We start from the raw sequence: 23,881 nt of genomic DNA, 5'->3' as shown, positions 1-23,881 counted from the left end.
AGATTCATCCATATAGTTACATATATCCATCCTCTTAACATGTAGCATTCTGTTGTATGAGCATATCTTAATTTACTTATCCGTTCTACTGTAAATGGGTGTTTGGGTTACTTCCAGTTTTAAGCTATTATAAATATTGATGCTGTGGACATTTTAGCACCTGTCTTTTGGTGAATATATTTAAGCATTTCTGTCAGACTGGAATTTCTGAATCATAGATATGCCTATAATCAATTTTAGGAAATAATTACAAAGTTTCCCAAAAGATTATACCAGTTTATACCAGCAGCAAAGTATGAGAGTTCCAGTATTTCTGTATCATCACCAATACTTTGTATTGTACATCTTCCTTATTTTAGATATTCTGATGTGTGTACAATGATATCACATTGTGGTTTTAATTTGTTTTTGCCTGAGGACTAATGAAATCGGACATCTTTTCATCTGTATTTGCCATTTGGATAGCCTCTTTTGTGAAGTAACACAAGTTCAAGTCTTTTGTTCTTATTTCTTTTGGGTGGTCTGTATTTTTCTTATTGGTCATAGGCATTCTCTATGTAAACTCTATATAGCTTACTTCTCAGATACATTACTGTTATCTTCTTCCACTTCTGTGGATTGTCATTTTGCTCTATTAATTGTGTCTCCTGATAAACATGAATTCTTAATGTAATCAAATTTACAATTTTCTCTTATGGTCAGAGTTTTTACGTCTGTTTAAGAGGATACAAATGTTCAAATACTCTATGGTTGCAAAGATGCTTTGTTTTTCTCTGAAGTCTTATTGTCTCACCTTTCATATTTAAAATTGTAGTCCATCAGGAACTGATTTTGTGTATGATATAATTAGAGATTAAGATACCTTTTTTTTCCCAATTAGATATTCAGATGACCTTTGCTGAGATATTTTTTGAAAAACAGCATGAATCCTTTGGTAATAGTTAAGTCATTCAGCCCTAGAATGACTTCCAATCCAAGCCCAAAAGGATAGTAAAAGAACATTTTTAAAGGTTTTGATTTGCTGTATGATCTGCAGCACAATAAAGCAGGTAGATTTCTCTTGAGATCCCCATAAGCTGAAAGTCATGTCTGCCAGAGTTAGGTAGAAGTATAACATATTGTAACTATGAAATAATATTTGCAAATTATTCATGATGGATTAGTCACCAGTTAATGTGCTTTGAGGAAGTTGCAGTGATTGAGAAAGATGTAGCTTTGACAGTATCTGGTTTTGGACTTTATATGAAAGATTTTAAAAAATTAAGCTCAATTATAATAATATTGCCTTACATTTATAGAACAGTTTACAAAATACTTTCATCTACACTGTTTCATTTTGATCCTTATGGTAACTAGCACTGCATGGTTTTCAAAGCAGATATTATTGTTCTAGTGTAACAGAAGACAAAAACTGAAATTAAGATGAGTTAATCATCTTGATCATTTGATAAAACTGATAACCCAGTAGTCTTACTATCTTTACAAGACTGCTCTAGGCAGATTGAACCAGAGATACAGACAGCCCCAGAATATGATTATTCTCTCAAAGGGGTATAAAACTTCAGTGTTTCATCAAAACAAAGTATTTTATGTATGATGAATGAGCTAGAGTTTAGAGGGGTTTCACTCACAGAGCTTGATAATCACACATTTTCCTATTGTCTTCTTTTAAACCATCAATTAAATTACCTCTTCATGATGCCTAAATCCCTCTTTCTAGGACTTTATAAGTGTACTTTTGTGTTTTTTATGTCTTTAGCAAACAGACAGGACTAAATGCCACTAAACTGGACATAAAAACTGGCACTTAATTTTAAAAGTGTAACTGAGAAGTTACTCAATTTGCATGTTCTTACTCAGTTGTAAGCTCCTGGCAGCTGATGGATATAGGAACTATATTTAACATTTTAGTTTTTCTCAGAGTAGCTAACAGTAAATTGCATGTAATGAACATCTAGTCTGTATGAACTACCAGTTGTCTCAAATAGACAAGTGAAGGTTAAAATGGTAGATTAAAAAAAATAAAAGATCTAAATGACCTATTCATTAAAAGGCTCAAATTTAAATCAGCTAGGGTCATATATAACAGCATCAATAAAGCAATAGAAAGGTCCTTCATATCTGATAGAGGCCGATGGTACTTGCTGTGGCGGTTCTGCAGACCTAGCCTAAAACAGCCACTCTAAGCTGCTTTTCTTTTCTTTGTCTGTTCCCCATTCAGAAAAACAGCCTGTGTTTTCATAACTATCAACTTAGGTTAAATGAGTGCAGAAAGATGTGATCTAAATCGCCATAACTTTGACTTTTAGTTAAATGAGTGCAGAAACATGTGATCTAAATCGCCGTAACTTTGACTTTGTACTACAGTTTTCTGACAGTAGTGTTCTCTCTGACTCTACAGAGCCAAATCTACCACTTTTTTATAGCAGGGATGATATTTCCTCTGCTTTAACTTGTTTAGTTATCACGTATGGATCAGCGTGTTTACGTCTTTGTTCTGTTACTGAATACATTATAAGATAATAAGGGTGAGGATAAAGATCTTATCCTCAAATTATCTGGAATTGTATTTTAACAGATGGAGTATATTAATTCCTAATTATAGTGATCCTGATCCAGCTTGCTTGTTTTATGGAAAAGGAGGAGACAGGCCCAAGTCACATAGGTAGTCCATAGGAGAGCTAAGATTTGTTTTTAGATTTTATGATCCTGATTCCAGTGCCCTGCCACCTTTAAATATATTGGGTCATAATTTTTAAAGAAACTTCCCAAGTTTAAAGATAGAGTTTCTTAATTGTGTTAAGAAACACTTTTAACTGGATTAAAATAGTGTTTAATCCAGTTCTAACCTCATTTTACTTTGGTGACTCTGGGACTTAGAATACATTGTCCTTTTAAAAACTGTTATGTACAGGGTTACAAAATGAAAGCATACTGTCATTTCTAGCAAAATATTGATTTGAGCAAGAGCCTATGACTTTCAAGTTTAAAAAACTACTTAAAGAGTTTAAGATCCAAACAACATAGTCTTTTTAATATTATGTAGAAAGGGGTAGTATTGCTTAACAGAGGGGTTGAAATGTTATTGAAAAAACTGGTTATCTCAAGACCTGCATTTCTTACTCTCACCAACTAGCTGTGTGATTTTGGAAAACGACCTGTCTTCTCTTGGCTTTGGTTATTTGTCTGTAAAATTAGGAAATATGGTTAGAATTATAACTGTCTCTTAGGTAAATACCTCTCATTATTGCAGAATGTGGGAACTTAGGTAGTTTGTTGTCAGAAGTCTGGGGACTTGAAAATGATCTGTGCCTAATATTCTTTATTTTGACACTACTGAGTGGCTGCAGACTAGCCAGCTGGCAATCACTCTCCATCTGTAGAACAGCCACTGTTGTCCATGTATAGAAGTCTGGAAAAGGGCCAGATTTTATTTTTGGCAGAGACACTCTTGGCAAATCTGTATCCCTAGAGATGTCTGTTTAATTTTGTGGTGCAGTGCATGGTTTAGGGAAAAGAAAAGGAATGCTGAGCTATTTCATTTTAAATGTACTCAGAGATACCTCGTGTTCATTTGTTTCCATACTATCTATGTTTCAAGATGTTTTGAGGGTGGAGGTAAGCCAGAATGAAATGAAAAGAGGAAGGTGAGAAACCTTCCACTATATATGCTGACTCTGGAAATGAATTTGAACTGTGTGCATTATGCCTGCGTTTACATATATTGGAATATTCTGATATAGGTATATAGTATTAAATACCTTGTCAGCTTTGTCTTTTGAGACGTTCTTGTGCTAAATTTTAGATTTTGAAGTAGTCTCCTAGCTTTATATTGTTACTTTTTTTTGCTTCATTTTATGAAAAATTGGCATTTCCCACAGTTATTTCAAAACTATCCCATTATTTTGCCTTCTGGAAATGAAGATAAAAGTATTTGAATTTGAAAATTTTTCCATTGTTTTAATGCATTTGTAAAGATCCAAGTTAACAACTATAATTATTATTTCATTTGTTTGAGAAACAAAATTCATTTGCTTGAGAAAGTTTATTTTGTGAATGAAAGTTAAGTGCTGAAAATTAAATATTTGAATTTTTAAGCTATAGGAATAAATCCAGTTGAAGCTGCATTTACAGATCTTCCTTGACTTAGGATAGGTTTACGTCCCTCTCAACCCATTTGTAAGGTGAAAATACTAGAAGTTGAAAGTGTGTTTAATACACCTAACCTATTGAATGTCATAGTGTAGTCTAGCCTGCTTGAACATTCTTAGGACACTCACATTAGCCTACAGTTGGGCAAGTTCATCCAACACAGAGCCTATTTTATAATAAAGTATGGAATATCTCATATAGTTTATTGAATGCTGTACTGAAAGTGCAAAACAGAATGGTTGTATGGGTTCCGAAGGTGGTAAGCGTATTTGGTTGTTTACCCTTGTGACTGGGTGGCTGACTGGGAGCTGTGGCTCACTACCGCTGCCCAGACCATGTGAGGGTATCTGTACTGCATATCACTAGCCTGGGGAAGGATCAAAATTCAAAATTTGAAGTACAGTTTTTACTGAATGCATACTGCTTTTGCAACATCGTGAAGTTGAAAAATCCTAAATCGAGCCATTGTGAGTCAGGGACCATCTGTATTAATACGTCATTGTATGTCACCACTGATCTTCATTCATCTTAATTTTTTCAGTCTTTCAGATGCCTTTAAAATCCTTCTCCCCTAACTTCCACATCCATTTGTTAACAAATCCTAATAATTTTTACTTTTATAATGTCTTTCAAATTCCACTGTTCATTTTCACTGTAGTTGGCTCATTCTAATCCAGGCTGGGCCAAGATATTTGCAACAGTATCTAATGTAGTCTCCCTGCCCTTGGTATTCCCTTTTGCACTATTAGGCTGAAATCCAGATTAAACTTTAAACATTAATTTTTTCAGGCTATACATCTCTTTAGAAATCTTAACATTTTCTTAATTCAATTCTCAACTGTCAAGCATCTCAAGAACTCTATATGTGGTCCGTTCTTTTCCATCCAACAGAATTAATTCAGCAAATAATGTTTTGAGCATCCGTGTGTGAAACACTGTGCAAAAGTAAAAATAAAATCCAGCTTCTTGCAGATGTATAGTGTCATATTAATGTTAACATGTTCAGGAATTTTTTTTTCCATTTAGAAACTTGTTCTACTTCATTACATTCCACTTAAACTGTTCTTCCTAAGGTTATCGGTGATCTCCTAATATGTTGGTTGATTCATCATGAAGTTTTCAATGCTAATTTTACTTTACTTTTTTATGGCATGGGGTATTGTTGACTATTCTTGCTTTCTTGATACTTTTATCTTCATCAACTTTAAGTATAGAAACTATTTACATTTTCTATTTTTTCTCAGAACCTTTTTCTTAAGAAATGAGGTTTTCATTTTATGAATCTTCTTTATTTTAGGGTATCTTCTATTTTATTAGTTTCTGTATTTATTTTTCCTTTCCTTCTACTCCTTGATTTTTTTCCTTGTTTTATTTTTTAATTTATTTATTCTGCTGTTCTTTTCCTTACTTCTTGAGATGTATATTTAACTCTTACAATTGATAAACCTGCATTGACAACATCATTATCACCCAAAGTCCATAGTTTACATTATAGTTCAATTTATTGTTGTACATTCTATGGGTGTGGATAAATGTATGTAATGATATACATCTATCATGGAATAGTTTCACTACCCTAAAAATCCTCTGTGTTCCACCTATTCATCTTTCCCCTTCCCCAAACTCTTGGCAACCTCTGATCTTTTTATTGCCTCTAAAGTTTTGCCCTTTTCTAGAATGTCATATAGTTGAAATTGTATAGTACATACCTTTTCACATTGGCTTCTCTGACTTAATGATATGCATCTAAGGTTCCTTCATGGCTCTTCACTCATTTCTTTTTAAGAATGAATAATACTCCATTGTCTGGGTATTGCACTATTTATTTATTCATTCACGTACTGAAATATATCTTGGTTGTAAATAACCTGATTAAAAAATGGGTGGAGGACCTGAACAGACATTTCTCCAAAAAAGAAATACAGGTCGCCAACAGGCATGTGAAAAGATGCACCATATCACTAATTGTTAGGGAAATGCAAATCAAAACTACAATGAGATACCACCTCACACCAGTTAGAATGGCCAGTACCCAAAAGACAAGAAATAACCAGTGTTGGCAAGGATGTGGAGAAATGGGAACCCTCCTACACTGTCGGTAGGATTGTAAGTTGGTGCAGCTGATGTGGAGAGCAGTATGGAGGGTCCTCAAAAAAATAAAAGTAGAAATACCATAGACCCAGTAATTCCACTTCTAGTAATTCCGTAGACCCAGTAATTTACCCAAAGAAAACAAAATCCCTGATTCGAAAAGATACATGCACCCGTATGTTTGTTGCTGCATTATTTACAATAGCCAAGATAAGGAAGCAACCTAAGTGTCCATCAATAGATGAATGGATAAAGAAGAGGTGGTACATATACACAGTGAAATATATTCAGCCATAGAGAAAAAAATAAATCCTGCCATTTGCAACAACATGGATGAATCTATGTTAGTGAAACAAGCCAGGTGGAGAAAGACAAATACCATAGTATTTCACTTATTTGTGGAATGTAAATACAAAGCAAAACAGAATGAACAAAACAGCAGTAGACTCATAGACACCAAGAAGGGACTGGTGGTTACCATGAGGGAGGGGTTGTGGTGAGTGGGTGTTGTATATTTGAAACCAATATAAGATTGTATATCAATGATACTTAAAAAAAAAAGACATCTTGGGTGCTTCTAAGTTTTAGTAATTATGAATAAAGCTGCTATAATAGTCTGTGTACAGGTTTTGTGTGGACATAAGCTTTCAATTAATTTGGGTAAATATCAATAAGCATGATTGCTGGATTGTATGATATGAGTATGTTTCATTTTATAAGAAACTGCCAAACTGTCTTCCAAGGTGGCTGTATTTTGTTGCATTTCCACAGAAATACAAGAGTTCCTGTTGCTCTACATCTTTACCATATTTGGTATTGTCAGTGCTTTGAATTTTAACCATTCTGATAAGTGCATAGTGTATATCATTATTGTACTAATTTGCACTTCCCTAATGCCACATGCAGTGGAACATCTTTTCATATGCTTATTTGCCATTTGTTTATCTTCTTTGGTGAGGTGTCTTCAGATCTTTGACTCTACATGTAATTTTCAGTCTTCTTTTCAGACCCATGTTTTCAAGGCTATAGATTTCCTTCTTAGTGTTTTAGCTGCTTTTCTATTTGAATTTTGAATTTTGTTGAGACTTTCTTTATACCTGAAAAACAGTTGCATGAGTGCTTGAAAATAACGTGCTGGGTAAGTACATGAAATTTAGCAGTTTTGGGTGAAGTATTCTATTCAGGTCAAGTTTCCTAATCAGTTATCATGTTGTTCAAATCATTTCCAATCTTACCAGTTTTCTTTGTCTACTCATTGTATGAATTATGAAGAGGGGCATTAAAACCTCCCACAATTACTGTGAATTTGTCTATTTCTCCTTCTGGTTTGTCATTTTTGCCTTACGTATCTTCAAGTTGTATAGTTAGGAGCCTATTAATCTAAAAATGCTTTATCTTCATGATGATTTCACATTTTACTGTTAGAAAGTGTACCTTGAAGTCTGTTTTGGCTAGTACTCAGATGGCTGTATTGTCAGTTATAGAACCAGCTACACCAGCTTTCAGTTTGTATTTGCTTCATATAACTTTTTCCATTGTTTTACTTTCAATCTTTTTGTATTCTTCAATTAGATTTGAGTCCTATGTATAGCCATCATTGGATTTTATTTTGTTTTTATCTAGTTAGAAAATCTTTTGTCTTTTAACAGGCTGATTGTCTTTGTTTTTTAACATTTTAACATTTAACATTAACAATGAGCATTTTGTTCATATGTCATGTTGTTACTGATGTTTGTGTTTAAATTTATTATCTTGTTTTGTCTCCCTTAGTTTATGTAACCCTACTGACTTGTTTCTCTTCACACCTTTCTGAGTATGTCTTAGTTTTTTGTATGGTTGCCACTTTCTATTCACTATTTAAATGCTGATGGTCCCCAGGATCTCATTATTTGCCTTTTATTTTTATTTATTTATTTTTATTAAGGTATCATTGATATACAATCTTATGAAGGTTTCACATAAGCAACATTGTGGTTACTATAATCACCCATATTATCAAGTCACCCCACATACCACCCCATCGCAGTCACTGTCCATCAGTGTAGTAAGATGCTGTAGAGTCACTACTTATCTTCTCTGTGCTCTATTGCCTTCCCTGTGCCCCCCCTGCTATATTATATGTGCTAATAATAATGCCCCTTAATCCCCTTCTCCTTCCCTCCACACCCGACCTCCCATCCCCTTTCCCTATGGTAACCACTAGTCCCTTCTTGAAGTTTGTGAGTCTGCTGCTATTTTGTTTCTTCAGATTTTCTTTGTTGTTATACTCCACAGATGAGTGAAATCATTTGGTACTTGTCTTTCTCCACCTGGCTTATTTCACTGAGCGTAATACCCTCTAGCTCCGTCTATGTTGTTGCAAAGGGTAAGATTTGTTTTCTTATTATAGATGAATAATATTCCATTGTGTATATGTACCACCTCTTCTTTATCTACTCATATTGATGGACACTTAGGTTGCTTCCATATCTTGGCTGTTGTAAATAGTGCTGCAATAAACATAGGGGTGCATATATCCTTTTGAATCTGTGATCTTATTTTCTTAGGGTATATTCCTAGGAGTGGAATTCCTAGGTCAAATGGTATTTCTTTTTTAAGTTTTTTGAGGAACCTCCATATTGCTTTCCACAATGGTTGAACTAATTTACATTCCCACCAGCAGTGTAGGAGGGTTCCCCTTTTTCTGCATCCTCACCAGCATTTGTTGTTTCTAGTCGTTTGGATGTTCGCCTTCCTAACTGGTGTGAGGTGATATCTCATTGTGGTTTTAATTTGCATTCCCATGATGATTACGATATGGACATCTTTTCATGTGCCTGTTGGCCATCTGAATTTCTTCTTCAGAGAATTATCTGTTCATATCCTCCACCCATTTTTTAATTGAGTTATTTGCTTTCAGTTGTGAAAGCATGTGAGTTCGTTATGTATTTTGGATGTTAACCCCTTGTTGGATATGTTATTTACAAATATATTCTCCCATACTGTAGGATGCCTTTTTGTTCTACTGATGGTGTCCTTTGCTGTACAGAAGCTTTTTAGTTTGCTGTAGTCTCATTTGTTCATTTTTGCTTTTTCCCTTGCCCGAGCAGATGTGTTCAGGAAAAAGTTGCTCATGTTTATATTCAAGAGATTTTTGCCAATGTTTTCTTCTAAGAATTTATGGTTTCATGACTTACATTCAAGTCTTTGACCCATTTTGAGTTTACTTTTGTATATGGACTTAGACGGTAGTTTGGTTTCATTCTCTTGCATGTAGTTGTCCAGTTTTGCCAACACCAGTTATTAAAGAGGCTGTCATTTCCCCATTGTATATTCATGGCTTCTTACCGTATATTAATTGACCATATATGCTTGGGTTTATATCTGGGCTCCCTATTCTGTTCCATTGATCTATGGGTCTGTTCTTGTGCAAAATACCAAACTGTCTTGATTACTCTGGCTTTGTAGTAGAACTTGAAGTCAGGGAGTGTAATTCCCCCAGCTTTATTCTTCCTTCTGGGGATTGCTTTGGCTGTTCAGGGTCAGCTGCAGAGCAACTGGGGACTTTGGAAGAAAATCTTGGGAGGGAAGGAGTTTCATAAATACTAGTCCCAAAACCTGTGTTTAAAATCTGTTTAAGTCCTATGTGTGTATGGGGAGGCTCTGACAAATGCAGTTACAAAGTAGTACCTGGAAGCTAAAAGAACTGAGAAGAGATTTCAGCAGTTGCTGATGGAATGGGAGACAGAATTTGAGAATTGAGTGCAGCCAAATTAACTGCCTCCTAGAACAAAAGCCAGTCTTCAGTTTTGACAGTATATACATAATGTATAGCATCTAATCAAAAATCACTAGACATGTGAAGAAAAAGAAAAGTGTGATTATACTCAAGAAAAAAAAATCAGCCATCCTCAAGGTGATCCAGATGTTCAAATTAGAAGCAAAGAACTTCAAAGCAGCAGCTATAAATATGCTTAAAGACCAAAAGTAAAATATGTATAATGGTTGAAAAGATCAGAAATTCCAGCAAAGAAAGAGAAACTATTTTTAAGTGAAAATTATTAAACATAAAAGTAAAGTAACTGAAATGAAAAATAGGCTGAATGGGCTTAACAGGAAATTGGGGTGTCAAGGAAAGAGTCAATTTGAAGACAGAGCAATAGAAAATATCAAACTGAAGAGCAGAGAAAAAAACAGATTTATTGAAAACTAGACAGAGCCTCAGAGACCTCTGGGACAATAGCAAGTTGTCTAATATACATGTAATGGAATTTCTAAAGGAAAGGAATGGTAAGATGAGACCAAGAAATTGAGAAATAATGGTACATTTAGCTAAAAATGTTAATTTACAGATCTAAGAAGCACCGCAAACTCCAAGAGGAATAAATATAAAAATAACCATACCAGGTATACTTTAGTTAAACTGCTGAAATCTCGGCTGGAGCCAGAGAAAAACAACACTTGATACACAAGGGGCCAATAATAGAAAATTACAGCTGATTTTAAGCATTCCTGTACTAGAAGAAATGCTAAAAGAAGTTTCAAACTGAAAGGAAATGACAATAGATGATAACTCATATCTCCAGAAATAAATGAAGATCAATAGAAATTGTAAAAAGCTGGGTAAACATAAAAGACTACACATTATTTTCCTCTCTTAATTTCTTTAAAAAACATATTAGTGGTTAAAGCAAAAATTTTAGCACAGTATTGAGTTTATATCAATAGCTTGAAGGATTGGGGTAAATAAAACTATGTTGTTACAAGATGGCTCTTCTGTATTTAATGCGTAGTTGTATAATATTAACTCTAAGTAGATTGTCTTAAGTTAAAGGTGCATATTTTAATCTCCAAAGCAAGCAATGAAAAATGTGTTAAACTAAAAAGTCAGTGGGACCACAATGAGATGCCATTTTAAACCCACTAGGTAGAAGTGGACTAAAATAAAAAAGATGAACAGTGACAAGTGTTGACAAGGAAGTAGAGAAGTAAGATTTCTCATACATTGCTGGTGGGAGTGTAAAATGGTGGAACTGTTTTGGAAAACAGTTTCAGCAGTTCTTCAACAAGTTTAACATATGACCCAGCAGATCCACTCTTAGGTGTATATCCAAAGGAGATGAAATGTACATCCACACAAAAACACATACAAGAGTGTTTATAGCAGCATTATTCCTGATGGTCAAAAAGTGGAAACAACCCAAATGTATATCAACTGACTAATGGAAAGATAAAATGTGGTATATCCATACAATAAAGTATTGTTCAGCAATAGAAAGAAATGAAGTATTGATACAAGCTACCACATGGATGAACCTTGAAAACATTATGCCAAGTGAAAGAAACCTGTGAGAAGACCACATATTGTATGATTCTATTTATAGGAAATGTCCAGAATAGGTAAATCCATAGAAGCAGGAAATTGATTAGTAGTTGCTTGGGGCTGAGTGGCTGAGGAGGAAATGGGGAGGGACACCTAATGGGTATGGGCTTCTTTTAAGGGAATGAAAGTGTTCTAAAATTATATTTTTGTGATGGTTTTACAACCATTGTGAGTATGTTTTTTAAAAAAATCATTAAATTGTATACTTTAAATGGATGAATTATATGGTATGTGAATTAGATTTCAACAAAGCTGTTTTTAACAAGCCAATGGAGAAATCAGAGTGGAATACTAAAAACTTTTTTCAGTTAACCCCAATGAGGGAACAAAAACACAGGCAAACAAACAGATGACATAAACAGAAAACAAATAGCAAATGGCAAGTCTAGGTTCAGCCAAATCAAATGTAATATTAGATTAGACACTGCAATTAAAAGGCAGAGATTGTCAAACTGGATCAAAAAACATGACCCAACTGTAGCTTGTCTACAAGGCATGCACTTTTTTTTTTTGAGAGGGCATCTCTCATATTTATTGATCAAATGGTTGTTAACAACAATAAAATTCTGTATAGGGGACTCAATGCACAATCATTAATCAACCCCAAGCCTAAATCTCAACAGTCTCCAATCTTCTGAAGCATAATGAACAAGTTCTTACATAGTGAATAAGTTCTTACATGGTGAGCAGTGCAAGGGCAGTCATATCACAGGAACTTTCAGTTTTGATCACGCATCATGAACTATAAACAATCAAGTCAGATATGATTATTCATTTGATTTTTATACTTGATTTATATGTAAATCCCACATTTCTCCCTTATTATTATTATTATTATTATTATTATTATTATTATTATTTTAATAAAATGCTGGAGGGGTAGGTAGATGCAAGATAAAGGTAGAAAACATAGTTTAGTGCTATAAGAGGGCAAATGTAGATGATCAGGTCTGTGCCTATGGACTAAGTATTAATTCAAGCTAGACAAGGGCAACAAAACATCCACGGATGCAGAAGATTTCTCTCAAAACAGGGGCGGTGAGGTTCTAAGCCTCACCTCTGTTGATCCCCAATTTCTCACCTGATGGCCCCCCTGTGACTGTGCCTGTCTTAGGTTGTTCTCCTCTTGAGGAATCTTACCCGACTCTGGCTAACCAGTCATCTTCGGGGCCATACAGGGAAATGTAAAGTTGGTAAGTGAGAGAGAAGCAATATTCTTTGAAAAGGTTAGCTTTTTACTTCTTTGCAGATTTAAGGGCATGCACTTTTAACACACAGATTCTAAGGTTGAAGTAAAAGGATGGAAAAAGATAAAAAGGTATACCATGCAGACATGAATCATTGGAAAGTTAGAATTGATATTTTAATAATGGACAAAAATAGACTTTAAGACAAGGAGTGTTATCAGAAATAAATAGGGGCATTTTATAAAGATAAAATATCGATGTATCAGGAAGACACAATTATAAATGTGTATGCTTAATGAAGCTTCAAAATACATGAAGCATAAAACTGACAAAACTAAAGGGAAAAGGATTCAATTCTACAATTATACTTGGAGATTTTCACATGCTTTTCAGGGTAATTAGGTAAAAAATCTGTACAGATATAGAAAAGCTGAATAACACTGTTTACCACCTTGACCTAATTAATATTTATAGAAACCAACAGCCCAAAGTTACAGAATACAGAATCTTTTCAGGTTTCCTAGAAGTTGTTACCAAGAAAGACTAAATACAGGGCCATGAAACAGTCTTAGTAAGTTTCAAAAGATTCAAACCTAATAGAGTATGTTCTCTGATCACAATTGAATTAACTTAGAAATCAACTTAAAAAACACATCTGAAAAATTCCCAAAAATTTGGAAATTAAACAGTACACTTCTGAATAACCCATGGATCAAAAGAAAATCAGAAGGGAAATTGGAATGTATTTTCACCTGAATGATAATGAAAAATAACATTAGCATTTGCAATATGTAGTGCTTAGAGGGAGATTTATAACTTTAATTGTTTATATTAGAAAGGAGGAAGGTTTAACATTTATCATGTAAGTTCCCAAAAGCTAGAAAAATATAAGCAAAGTAAACCCAAGAAGGAAGAAAATAAAGAAAAAAATATGTATCTGTTAAATAGAAAATAGACAACAGAGAAAATTGACAAGGCCAAAATAGGTTCTTTCAAAAGATCAATTAAAACCACAGTAAAATAATTCCTATTCCCTAGATTACCTAAAAATCAGTAAGAGTATTAAGACCAAAATCACCAAATGTTAGCAAGAATGTGGAGCAACTGGAATTCTCATATACCTGTGAATGAAAAATTTGGGGCACTATGTTAGAAAAATTAAAGTACACCTACCCTTGACTCAGTTATTCCACTTCCACATATTATTCAGGAGAGATGAAAACATATTCTACAAAAAGACTTGTGCAAGTGTTCATACCAACTTTATTCACAGTATACAAAACTAACAACAACTCACTTGTCCATCAACAGGAAATGCATGAACAGTTGTGGTTATGTGCACACAATGGAATACTGCTCCCCAATAAAAAGGAGTGAATTATTGATACATACAATGACATGGATGAATCTCATCGTCATAAGGCTCTGTGAAAGAAAGCAGACATTAAAAGGCAAATGCTGAATGATTTCATTTATATGAAATTGTAGAAGAGGCAAAACTAATCTCTGTTGAAAAAAAATTGAAACGGGTTGCCTAGGGCTGGAGATGGGGAGCAATGGTTTGACTGGGAAGAGACCTTTCTGGCGAAATAGAAATATTGTATGTCTTAATGTAATGTGGGTTTTACAGAGGTGGCCATTTGTTAAAATTTTACAGTTTAGCTTTGTGCATTTAAATTTTTGTAAATGTTGCCTAAAAACTTGCATTAGAAAAATAACAATCAAGTGAGGGTAGGGAGAAGCTGGAGGCATGCATGATAAAAGAATGGCAGAATCTTAAATTGTGAAAGCTGGGTGATAGGTACATCGGGGTTCATTGTACCATCTTTTTACATTGTATAGATCTGAAATTTTCCATAATAAAAAGTTAAAGAAAAAAACCCTGAAGCCCACCATAGTACAGAACTTTTCCAGTTACTTGAGCCCAAAAATCCTATTTCTGTTTAAGCCAATTAGAAATGGATTTTGTTACTCATAATCAAAAACACCTCAAATAACACACTGGAGATTGTAGTGTTGTGCTTTTTTAGTATTCCATCATTTCTGCCTATCGGTAAGCCTGGTAGTTGGATCTTATCTCAGATTAGCTGACCTACACCAGATGGAAAGCTTTTAGACATCAGGAATTAGATGAGAAGATGTACTCATCCACTCCAGAGCTGAAGACTGGAGCAGGGGAACCCACCACCCATATGCTGACAGAATAGGGCCAGTGGCTGTCCATATAGCCTGTTTGCCATCAAACACCAGATCTAGATGTTCTCATCATTAGATGAGAGGTCAGATAATAATACAGGACTTATAAAACCTTTATAAGGACAAATGAAGGGAACATCATTATAGAGATTTAAAGGAACAACAATTACAAAAATTATTTATTAGAAGAACTATAGGGAATTTAAAAACTTCTTCTGCCTTTCTGATGCAAGAAGATATGGCCTGTATGGAACTGAAGTATGCAAGCATGTGGGACAAACAGGCAGAGGTAAAAAAGAGGGCTGTAAAGATAGAGAAGTAGGTAAACTGAACATGCAGCAGCAGAATTAAAATACAAATTGGAGGCAGTGAAAAGTAGGAGCCATACTGATATGTACTGAAGCAATGATGTGGAAAACACACTGAGAAATGTTCTTGGAACTTGGAAAAATAAAAAGATGAAAACTGTAGGAGTGATGGTAGCCAAGGATGGCAGCAAATGTTAGCAGGTGAGCCAGTTTTCAGGGGCAGAGATTGTGACTGGAGAGTGTTGTACCTAGGAGCATTTTGTTTCCTTCATGAAGGTAACAGACATTCATGTACACCAGAGTTCAAACTGTGCTGACAATTCACATAACTTTATTAAAGAAGACAAAACAAATTATTTAGTTGGCTGAAAAGCGAATCAAAATGAAGAACTTAAGAACAGGATATATTGTTATGAAAGGTCCGGCAGACTTCCTAAAGCACTACCAGTAAGCAGAAGGCCATCACAAATCCTAAGTCGAATCCTCAGCCTAGCAAACCACACTGATGGAATTGAGCACCCTAAATGAATCCTCATGCATGTGTTTCATGTGGCATCTGGATTAAATATAAAAAGCAAGCAATTTACTTAGGAGTTGTTATTCCCCCCAGACAAAATTGTGTAACTGGGTGCAAATTCATCTGGAAAATCCTCTTCCTCAGGCACTGTTTACCATAAGATTCAGAAGTTCAAATAAATAACATTATACTACAGTAATGTTAAAAAAGAAAGGAATACCTTCTCAGAAAGAACGACTGAAAGGAAATACTTCAAATTGTTAAGCAAATTAAATGATTGCTATGGGACTTTAAAAATCTACTTTCTCATATTTTTCAGCTTTTGAAATGAGTACCTTTTAAACAGTTAAGTGGGAGAATACAAATATTATTTAAAGTATGGTATTAGCTAAAACAATGTAAAAGGGAACATTTAATTAAAGCATTGCCCCTTTTCAATTTTAAAATTCTTAAAATTAAAAGCAGAACATAAGACAAATGAGAGGTCTTAATACCTTTATTATCCTCCATCCTGAGTGAGGTAAAGGATAAAACCATATTCTGATGACCTTGAAGTATGATGGATTTCCAGGTAACTGGAGAGCCAGGGACTGCGAATGGAACTCCTGGTCTCCTGCCTGGTATCTTTTGCAAATGACTTGCATTTTTTAGTGACTACCCTGTTTGATACTTGAAAGTAGAGGCGAGATCAAACCTTTTGCTGCACCCACATCTAACAGGCCCCATCTCTAGCAATTAGTAACCCACACCGTCACTCCTCCTTCTCAGATATTGACCAGAAAAGCAGAAACCTACTACCCTGCGGGCTCTGGACAGTTCCCCATGTTCATTACCTGCTTGCCAATACCTGGGCAACACAAGGTGAGTAAGCTAAAATGCCTTCCTTGGGAGCCTGTCTGTTCCAGCTGTTAACAGCTCACCCCATGCCTGAGATGCCCCTGGAGAGTTCTCTGTATATGCTACTCCTCACTCAGGAAATCTTTCCAGACACCTCTCTTGAACTACTCATCTATCAGATCTTGTAGACCCTTCACTTTAGATCCAGTTCTTGCCTACCACTCAGCTCTGAGGTGCTGACCTTTCACCAGACTGTGTTTTCACTCTTGAAACATCCTGCCCAAGACTTTGCCCCACAGCTACTTTCTCACCTGAGTCTGGTTCCTGGCTTCCCACTCTCCTGCTATCCTCAAGCAAATTGTCTTACTTGTTAAACTTCCTACCTCCAAAGTTCCCTATTGGATTAGTAAGTGTCTGTGCCACCTTATTTAATTCAAGTGTTTTTACATATACGTTTTCTGTAAATATCCTCTGGACATGGTCTGATATTCTCATCTCTGTATTCTACTGTCATCGCCTCCTTTTCTGGGAAGTCTTTCACAATTTTTCCACCCTGAGTGTATTTCTATATATAGCTCTTTAAAACACACAATTGCTCTCTCAGCAATTGTAAACTCCTTGCAGGCTGGAGTAATGTCTCGTACTTTCCTTATGCAATATAGGACAAAGCAACTTGGGATTAAAAAATAATAATAAAGTGTTCATTACAGCAGCAAATAAATATTTATCTGGCTCTGCATTATCCTCCAATTGTGGAAACTCTGGCTTCCTCCAAACTCTTTCCCAACTAGTTCAGAGAGTCCCCAGGGCTAGCTCAAATCTGCCTTGGAGTACAGTTCTCTGGGCTAGTTTGTGGGTAGCCATTTCCCCAAGCCTGTGTTCCATGGATACTCGTCTCTCTGTCACCACACCCCACACCCCTTTCTTCTTCTTACACTTCGGCTACTGCAGTAAAATCTTCTACCACCCCTATGCTGTGATGTACAATGTCCTCTGAGACCAGTTCTTCTATTTGGTTTTTCATCTGGTACAGTTCAAGACACAATATCACTCGCCTCTCCAACTCCAACCCAGTGTCCCTTCCCTAACTTTCCCTTGGAATGAGTTCATTCCCGGGAGGATACATGAGCCATAGAAGTAGTAGTCCCCTTCATGCACCAGCCCACCAAACAAACATACTAAGACATGTCTCAGTCATGTAAGATTCAGCCCAGGGATCATTGTCACAGAGTTTTCCTGAATCCCCCCACTCCATCACCTCAAGCTAGATAGTACACATCTCTACCTTGTATTCTGAACATGTCCTGGATATAGTTTTTATCATGTTATAAGGTAATTATCTTTTTATGAACTGGATTCTCCATCTAAATAATGAGCCCTTTCTGGGAGAGGATCATGTCTCATACATCTTTGAATTCCATGTCTAGCTTAGTTTTTGGCACTAAGATTCTATACAGTCTCAAGCTGGGCCCCTAATGTGTTTGTATGTACCATAATTGCTTTGGCTCAGAAAATAGTTTTGATTAATGGCAGTTCTCCCTTTAAGAATTGCATGCCAGAGTGGTTCATACTTTCTTCTTTTAAGATTTATATCAAATCAATTTACCAAATATTTTATGAGCACTCTGTGTCCTATGTACTTGCTCTACCTCCTGGAGATACGGAAGTGAATAAGACATGAATAAAGGAGGCCACAGAAACTTCTTTGGGTCTCCCTCCCTTCATTTCTCCATTCTTTCTTCCCATTCTTCCTTGTCTGGATGAATTTTTGCTCACCCAAGAACTGTGTCTAATGGCATAAATATGGGTAAGAAGTTAGTTACAGTGCAGTACACTCAGTGCTGCAGCAATAGAAATTTATTCCAGATACAGAGATAGCACAGAGGAAAGCATCATGAAATTCTTAGGGTGGACATGGGGGATCCTGAAGGAGGCAACTGAGTGAGCTATGAAGGATGAAACACCAATCACGTTGCTCAGGTAGGTGAAAGGCACTTCCTAGAGAAGAAAGAGCATGTTCAAAGGCCTAGATATATGAAATTACATCATGTGTTCCAGAAAAAAATAATGCTTTGGTATCTCTGCATCATGAAGTTCAGCAGAATGGGGGTGGTTGGGAGTGGGAGATAAAGCTAGGATAATGGACAATATTTTAAGTGTAAGGTCTTTATGTTTGGGCAACTTTTTAGTTAAGAGAATGGTTGTCTACAATATAGCTGGTAGTATTAATAATCCAAGAACAAAGCCATATGTTGCAATTTTCCATCATAGAATTAAGCAAGGTTCTATGATCATCTAGCTACATTTCAGTGTTCATTGTATGGGTGGATAAAGAATGTAAAGAAGATGGTCCCTGACGTTTATGGTCTTACTGAAGATACAGAATATATCTGCACAAACGGCTTAGAGGTCCTACAAAGCAATCTACAGATTAGGCAAACTAAAATTGCAAAGATTATATCTAAAAATAGGTCTTGACATTGGGTTGTAGAAACGATCTGGAATGTGTGTGGTTATGAAGAGACAACCTGATATTTGGCTTAAGAAAAACAGTTTCCATCAGAGCTAGCTAAGCATAGAAAATGGAAAATTGAGGAATGTACTAATAAATTAGCAACTTTTTAATGTTCTGTAATCTATGGTAAAGAAAGGACCTGGTTGGATCAACAAATAATCATCTTTGAGCTTTATAGGATAAGCAGGAGACAAATTAATTTTTTCTGTATAATAAGTTTATTTTCTTATTCTCTACTAAGGAGATGAGCCTGTGTTATGTCTTTTGTTAACAGGTATTCCCTACTAATTATACTTTTATATACTTTTTTTAGGTATTCAATTTGTCTTAGAGTTTGTTTATTGCTTGTATGTAATGGTTTCCTGTGTTTCTGCCAAGCCACTCTGAGTCCAGACTATACTGGGCTTTTTTAGTCTCTTTACTTTTACTCCTTTTTTCTCTTTCCTCTCAAAAATATACCCCAACCTCTGCCTTTTTCCTTGTGGAATGTGTTAAGCCAACATTTGCTCCTTGTCTCACTTCCTCACATCCCCACACTTCCCTACTTGGATATTCTTTTGTCTCATGGAGCTGGTGTGGACTTTTGTCATGCCATTGGGTTTCTATATGGGCCATTGTAAGTCTTTGGGCATTGAATCACATTTCACACTTAGGTAAACTCAAATTTAGGTGGTGATGTGTTTAAATCAGTCCTCTTAAAGAAGGGTGGGGAACTTTCATTTTTTATTTACTTTATATATTATTTGACAATAAGTATCTGCTATTTTCATAATTAAAAAGTAAAGATAATTCATCAGAGGAATGCAAATTAAAACCAAAATGAGATATCACCTCACACCAGTTAGGATGGCCAACATGCAAAAGACAATAACAAATGCTGGCGAGGATGCAGAGAAAGGGGAACCCTCCTACACTGCTGTTGGGAATGTAAATTAGCTCAACCATGTGGAAAGCAATATGGAGGTTCCTCAAAAAACTAAAAATACAGATATCATTTGACCCAGGAATTCATTCCTAGGAATTTACCCTAAGAAAACAGGATCACAGATTCAAAAAGACATATGCACCCCTATGTTTATCAGAGCACTGCTTACAATAGCCAGGACATGGAAGCAACCTAAGTGTCTGTCAGTACATGAATGGATAAAGAAGAGGTGGTACATTATACAAAATGAAATATTATTCATCTATAAGAAGAAAACAAATCCTGCCATTTGCAACAACGTGGATGGAGCTAGAGAGTATTATGCTCAGTGAAATAAGCCAGGCAGAGAAAGACAAGTACCAAATGATTTCACCAACAAAGCAAAACTGAAGGAACAAAACAGCAGCAGAGTCACAGAATCCAAGAAAGAACTACTGGTTACCAAAGGGGAGGGATGGGTAAGGGAGGGTGGGGAGGGAGGGAGAAGAGGATGAGGATTGAGGGGTATTATGATTAGCACACATAATATAGGGGGGCATGGGGAAGGAAGTATAGCACGGAGACAAGTAGTGACTCTATAGCATCTTACTATGCTGATGGACAGTGACTGTAATGGGGTATGTGGTGGGGACTTGATAATAGAGGGGGAATGTAGTAACCACAATGTTGCTCATGTGAAACCTGAGCATAAGATTTTATATCAATGATACCTTAATAAAACAAAACAAACAAAAAAGTAAAGATTATTCAATTTTGAAAAATAACCTTTAATAATAGACCCTTTAGTACCATTTCAGGTCTTCTCAATTAACCCATCTATATTTACAAACACACACACACACACACAAACACCTCACAGTGTAAAATAGTGTTGAAAAATAGTAGCTTAGAAACAAGAATCATAAAAATATTCATACAGTATGATCTATAAACTCTGTACTCTTAAGAAACAACCTAAGGAAATAATCAAAAGAAAAAAATATAAAAATCTATAGATAGCATGTCTACACACAGAAAATTTGGGGAAAGAAGACTTCAACGTCAATATAAGGGGAAAAGTTAGGAAAATAAAGATACATCAACTAGATGGAATATTATTGCAACACTGAAAATAATTATTGTAAAAAACTAACAAGCATAGCACTTAACAGAATGAGAAGAAACATAATTATATATATCCTAATTAGAGCTGTACATGTAGACAACTAGAAGGAAAAATGGATAACGAAACAGCTGTTGTTCTAGTGTAGTGGAATTATGGGTGAATATTTAAATTTTATTGAATGTCCTTTCAATAAATAAAATAGGAAAAATTTAAAGTTTCAGATTGTCAGTTAATTCGGATTATTGTTTTTCTGGGACTTTGGCAGCAAAAAGAAAGAAGGACTACATAATCTGAGGAGCCCCTTTTCTCTTTCATTGGCCAAAAGAATTACCTCCTAGGAAAGGGAACCTCTGCTTTCTTAGAAAGTTATAAAAAGAAACATTTTCAGGGTATATGATACTGGTATGGCCTCCTGGTGGAGAATGTAGACTGCATTCTTAGAAATTTTTAAGAAAAATTAGAAAGTGGTTGTGGTTGATTTATGTATTCATGGATCAAATCTGATAATTTCTTAATAACCACTTATTGAGATAAAATTCACATACTACAAAACTCACCCTTTTTAAGTACACAACCAGTAGAGTTTAATATAATTACAGGTTTGTACAACCATCACTATTATCTATTTTTAGAACATTAAAAAAAGAGTACCCCTTAGCAACCATACCCCATTCCTCTCTAGTGCCAGCCCTTGGCAACCACTAATTTACTTTCTGTTTCTAGAGATTTGCCTATTCTAGACATTTCATATAAGTGGAATCATATGATATGTAGCCTTTTGTGTCTGTCTGTCTGTCTTCTTTCATTTAGCACAGTGATTTCAAGGTTCATACATGTTATACCATGTATCAGTACTTCCTTCCTATGGCTGAGTAATATGCTAGTGTATATATGCCACTTTTTATTTATCCATTCATCAGTTGATGGATGTTTGTGTTTCCTTTTTTTTTTTTGATCTTTTATCAGTAATGCTGCTGTTAACATTTGTGTAAAGTTTTTTGTGCAGAAATATTTTTTCAGGTTTATATACATGGAGTAGAATTGCTGGGTCATATGATAAATCTATGTTAAACTTTTTTAAGGAACTGCCAAACTGTTTTCAAAGTGGCTGCACCACTACTTCCACCAGCAAGGTATGAAAGTTCTTCATGATCTCTTGACATCCCTTCCAATTACTAACACAGTGCTTGATATGTAGTAAACATTGAACAGGTGCCAACTATTCTTACTGACATTGTCTTCACTGTTATTAGAGAACACTGTAAATTGCCTTGAGATCCACAGTCTGTAGGTAAAATGAAGCTTCCTTCAGTAGACTTATTTTTGTTCTTTTTACTCTCATTAGTTGGTAATGATATATGGTTTTCCTTAATTATATTTTATAGAGAAATTTTAAACATGTGGGAGTGAATTTCTTCCTTTCCCTTCAACAATCTACTCTGACATGGATCTGAGGTCTAACTATTCAGTAAATACATGCACTTGTATATGTAGGGCATGCCATTTCACCTTCCTGGACCCCCAGTCCCCTGCCTTGAATATATGTGGTGGAGCTAGAGGTGCAGGAGCTGCTGTGGCTTGGCGGCAGGCTGTTAGAGCAAAGTAGGAAGAAGAAAAATTGAGACCCGGGCCTTGAACAATAGGATTGCTGAAGGGGTATGTGCCCATGTTCTCATGTGTGACCTTTCTTAACTGTACTCACCTCCTTTGCCATATTCCTCTTCCTCTCCCTTGCTGCCTCCTTCATGCTTGCTATCCCTATTTTAAAGAAAAGTTCATATAAAGAGCTTCATGTGTGATTAATAATTAAAATGTTGACAGTACAAAGACCTAATTCAAACCATTGTTTAGCTCTTTCATGGTTTTTCCCTATTGCCACATTTAAAAAATATGTTTTCTTTGCTTTCATGCCCATTAATTCAATACATTTCAGATATTTATTGATCACCTAGTCTGTGCCAGGCTGTATTTTACGTACCTGTATCTATTCTTCTCCATTGCCTTTTACTCCCACCCTTTTCTACCCTTTCAATCCTTTTCTTTCCCAAATTAGAAGTTGGAGAGAGAGAGACAAATGAGAGAAAAAAATTGTGGGGTGGAGTGTCTATATATATTATATTCTCTGCATATTCTAATAATCATTTTGCTTATTTTCTTGACTTCAAAAAAATTGTATATTTTGCTTGAATGCCTCAAGAGTTTGTATGACAAGACATCCAATTTGTTTATGGATTTGAGGACTTCTTTCCAATAATCTCATCTTTTTTCAGAATAGCCAGATTGATTTATTCTTTATTTTCTAAGACTGGAAAAATGGAAAGGATGTCCTGGCAGTAGGAGAGAAAATGATAGATAGATAGATGATAGATAGATAGATAGATAGATAGATAGATAGATAGATGATAGATAGATAGATCCATGAACCTATCACAACTTAAGAGTTTTAAGTTAAAGTCTGTCCATGTTAGTAAGTGCTAGGGCTGGGACAGGAACCTAAATATTCTCCTCCTAAGTCCAGTGCTCTCTCTTATAAATATCTTTATATTGATACATAGAATTCCTCACTTTTGAAATATGTATTGTGATTAAAACAAATTGAAATTGGTGAAAACACCAAATGTTGGTAAGGATGCAGAGAAACTGTATCTTCATACATTACTGGTGGGAATGTAAAATGGTATAGCCA

At 35.3% G+C, this 23,881-nt stretch overlaps 1 protein-coding gene across 4 annotated transcripts in view; it reads left to right on the top strand.

The window, feature by feature from the left end:
- Positions 1-23,881, top strand: part of DIPK1A (divergent protein kinase domain 1A) — a 139,614-nt gene that overhangs the window by 23,389 nt on the left and 92,344 nt on the right. Inside the window, exon 2 of one of the 4 annotated variants that reach the window (XM_036998048.2) lies at positions 16,582-16,674. The exons of the other annotated variants lie outside the window; for them this stretch is intronic. Within the exon in view, the coding sequence (XP_036853943.1) occupies positions 16,582-16,674 (93 nt within the window). The remainder of the gene's footprint in view (positions 1-16,581; positions 16,675-23,881) is intronic. 4 annotated transcript variants of the gene reach the window in all.

Source organism: Manis javanica, chromosome 4 (genome assembly GCF_040802235.1).
Source record: "Manis javanica isolate MJ-LG chromosome 4, MJ_LKY, whole genome shotgun sequence".
Lineage (NCBI taxonomy): Eukaryota > Metazoa > Chordata > Mammalia > Pholidota > Manidae > Manis > Manis javanica.
This window is presented reverse-complemented; position numbering and strand designations above follow the sequence as displayed.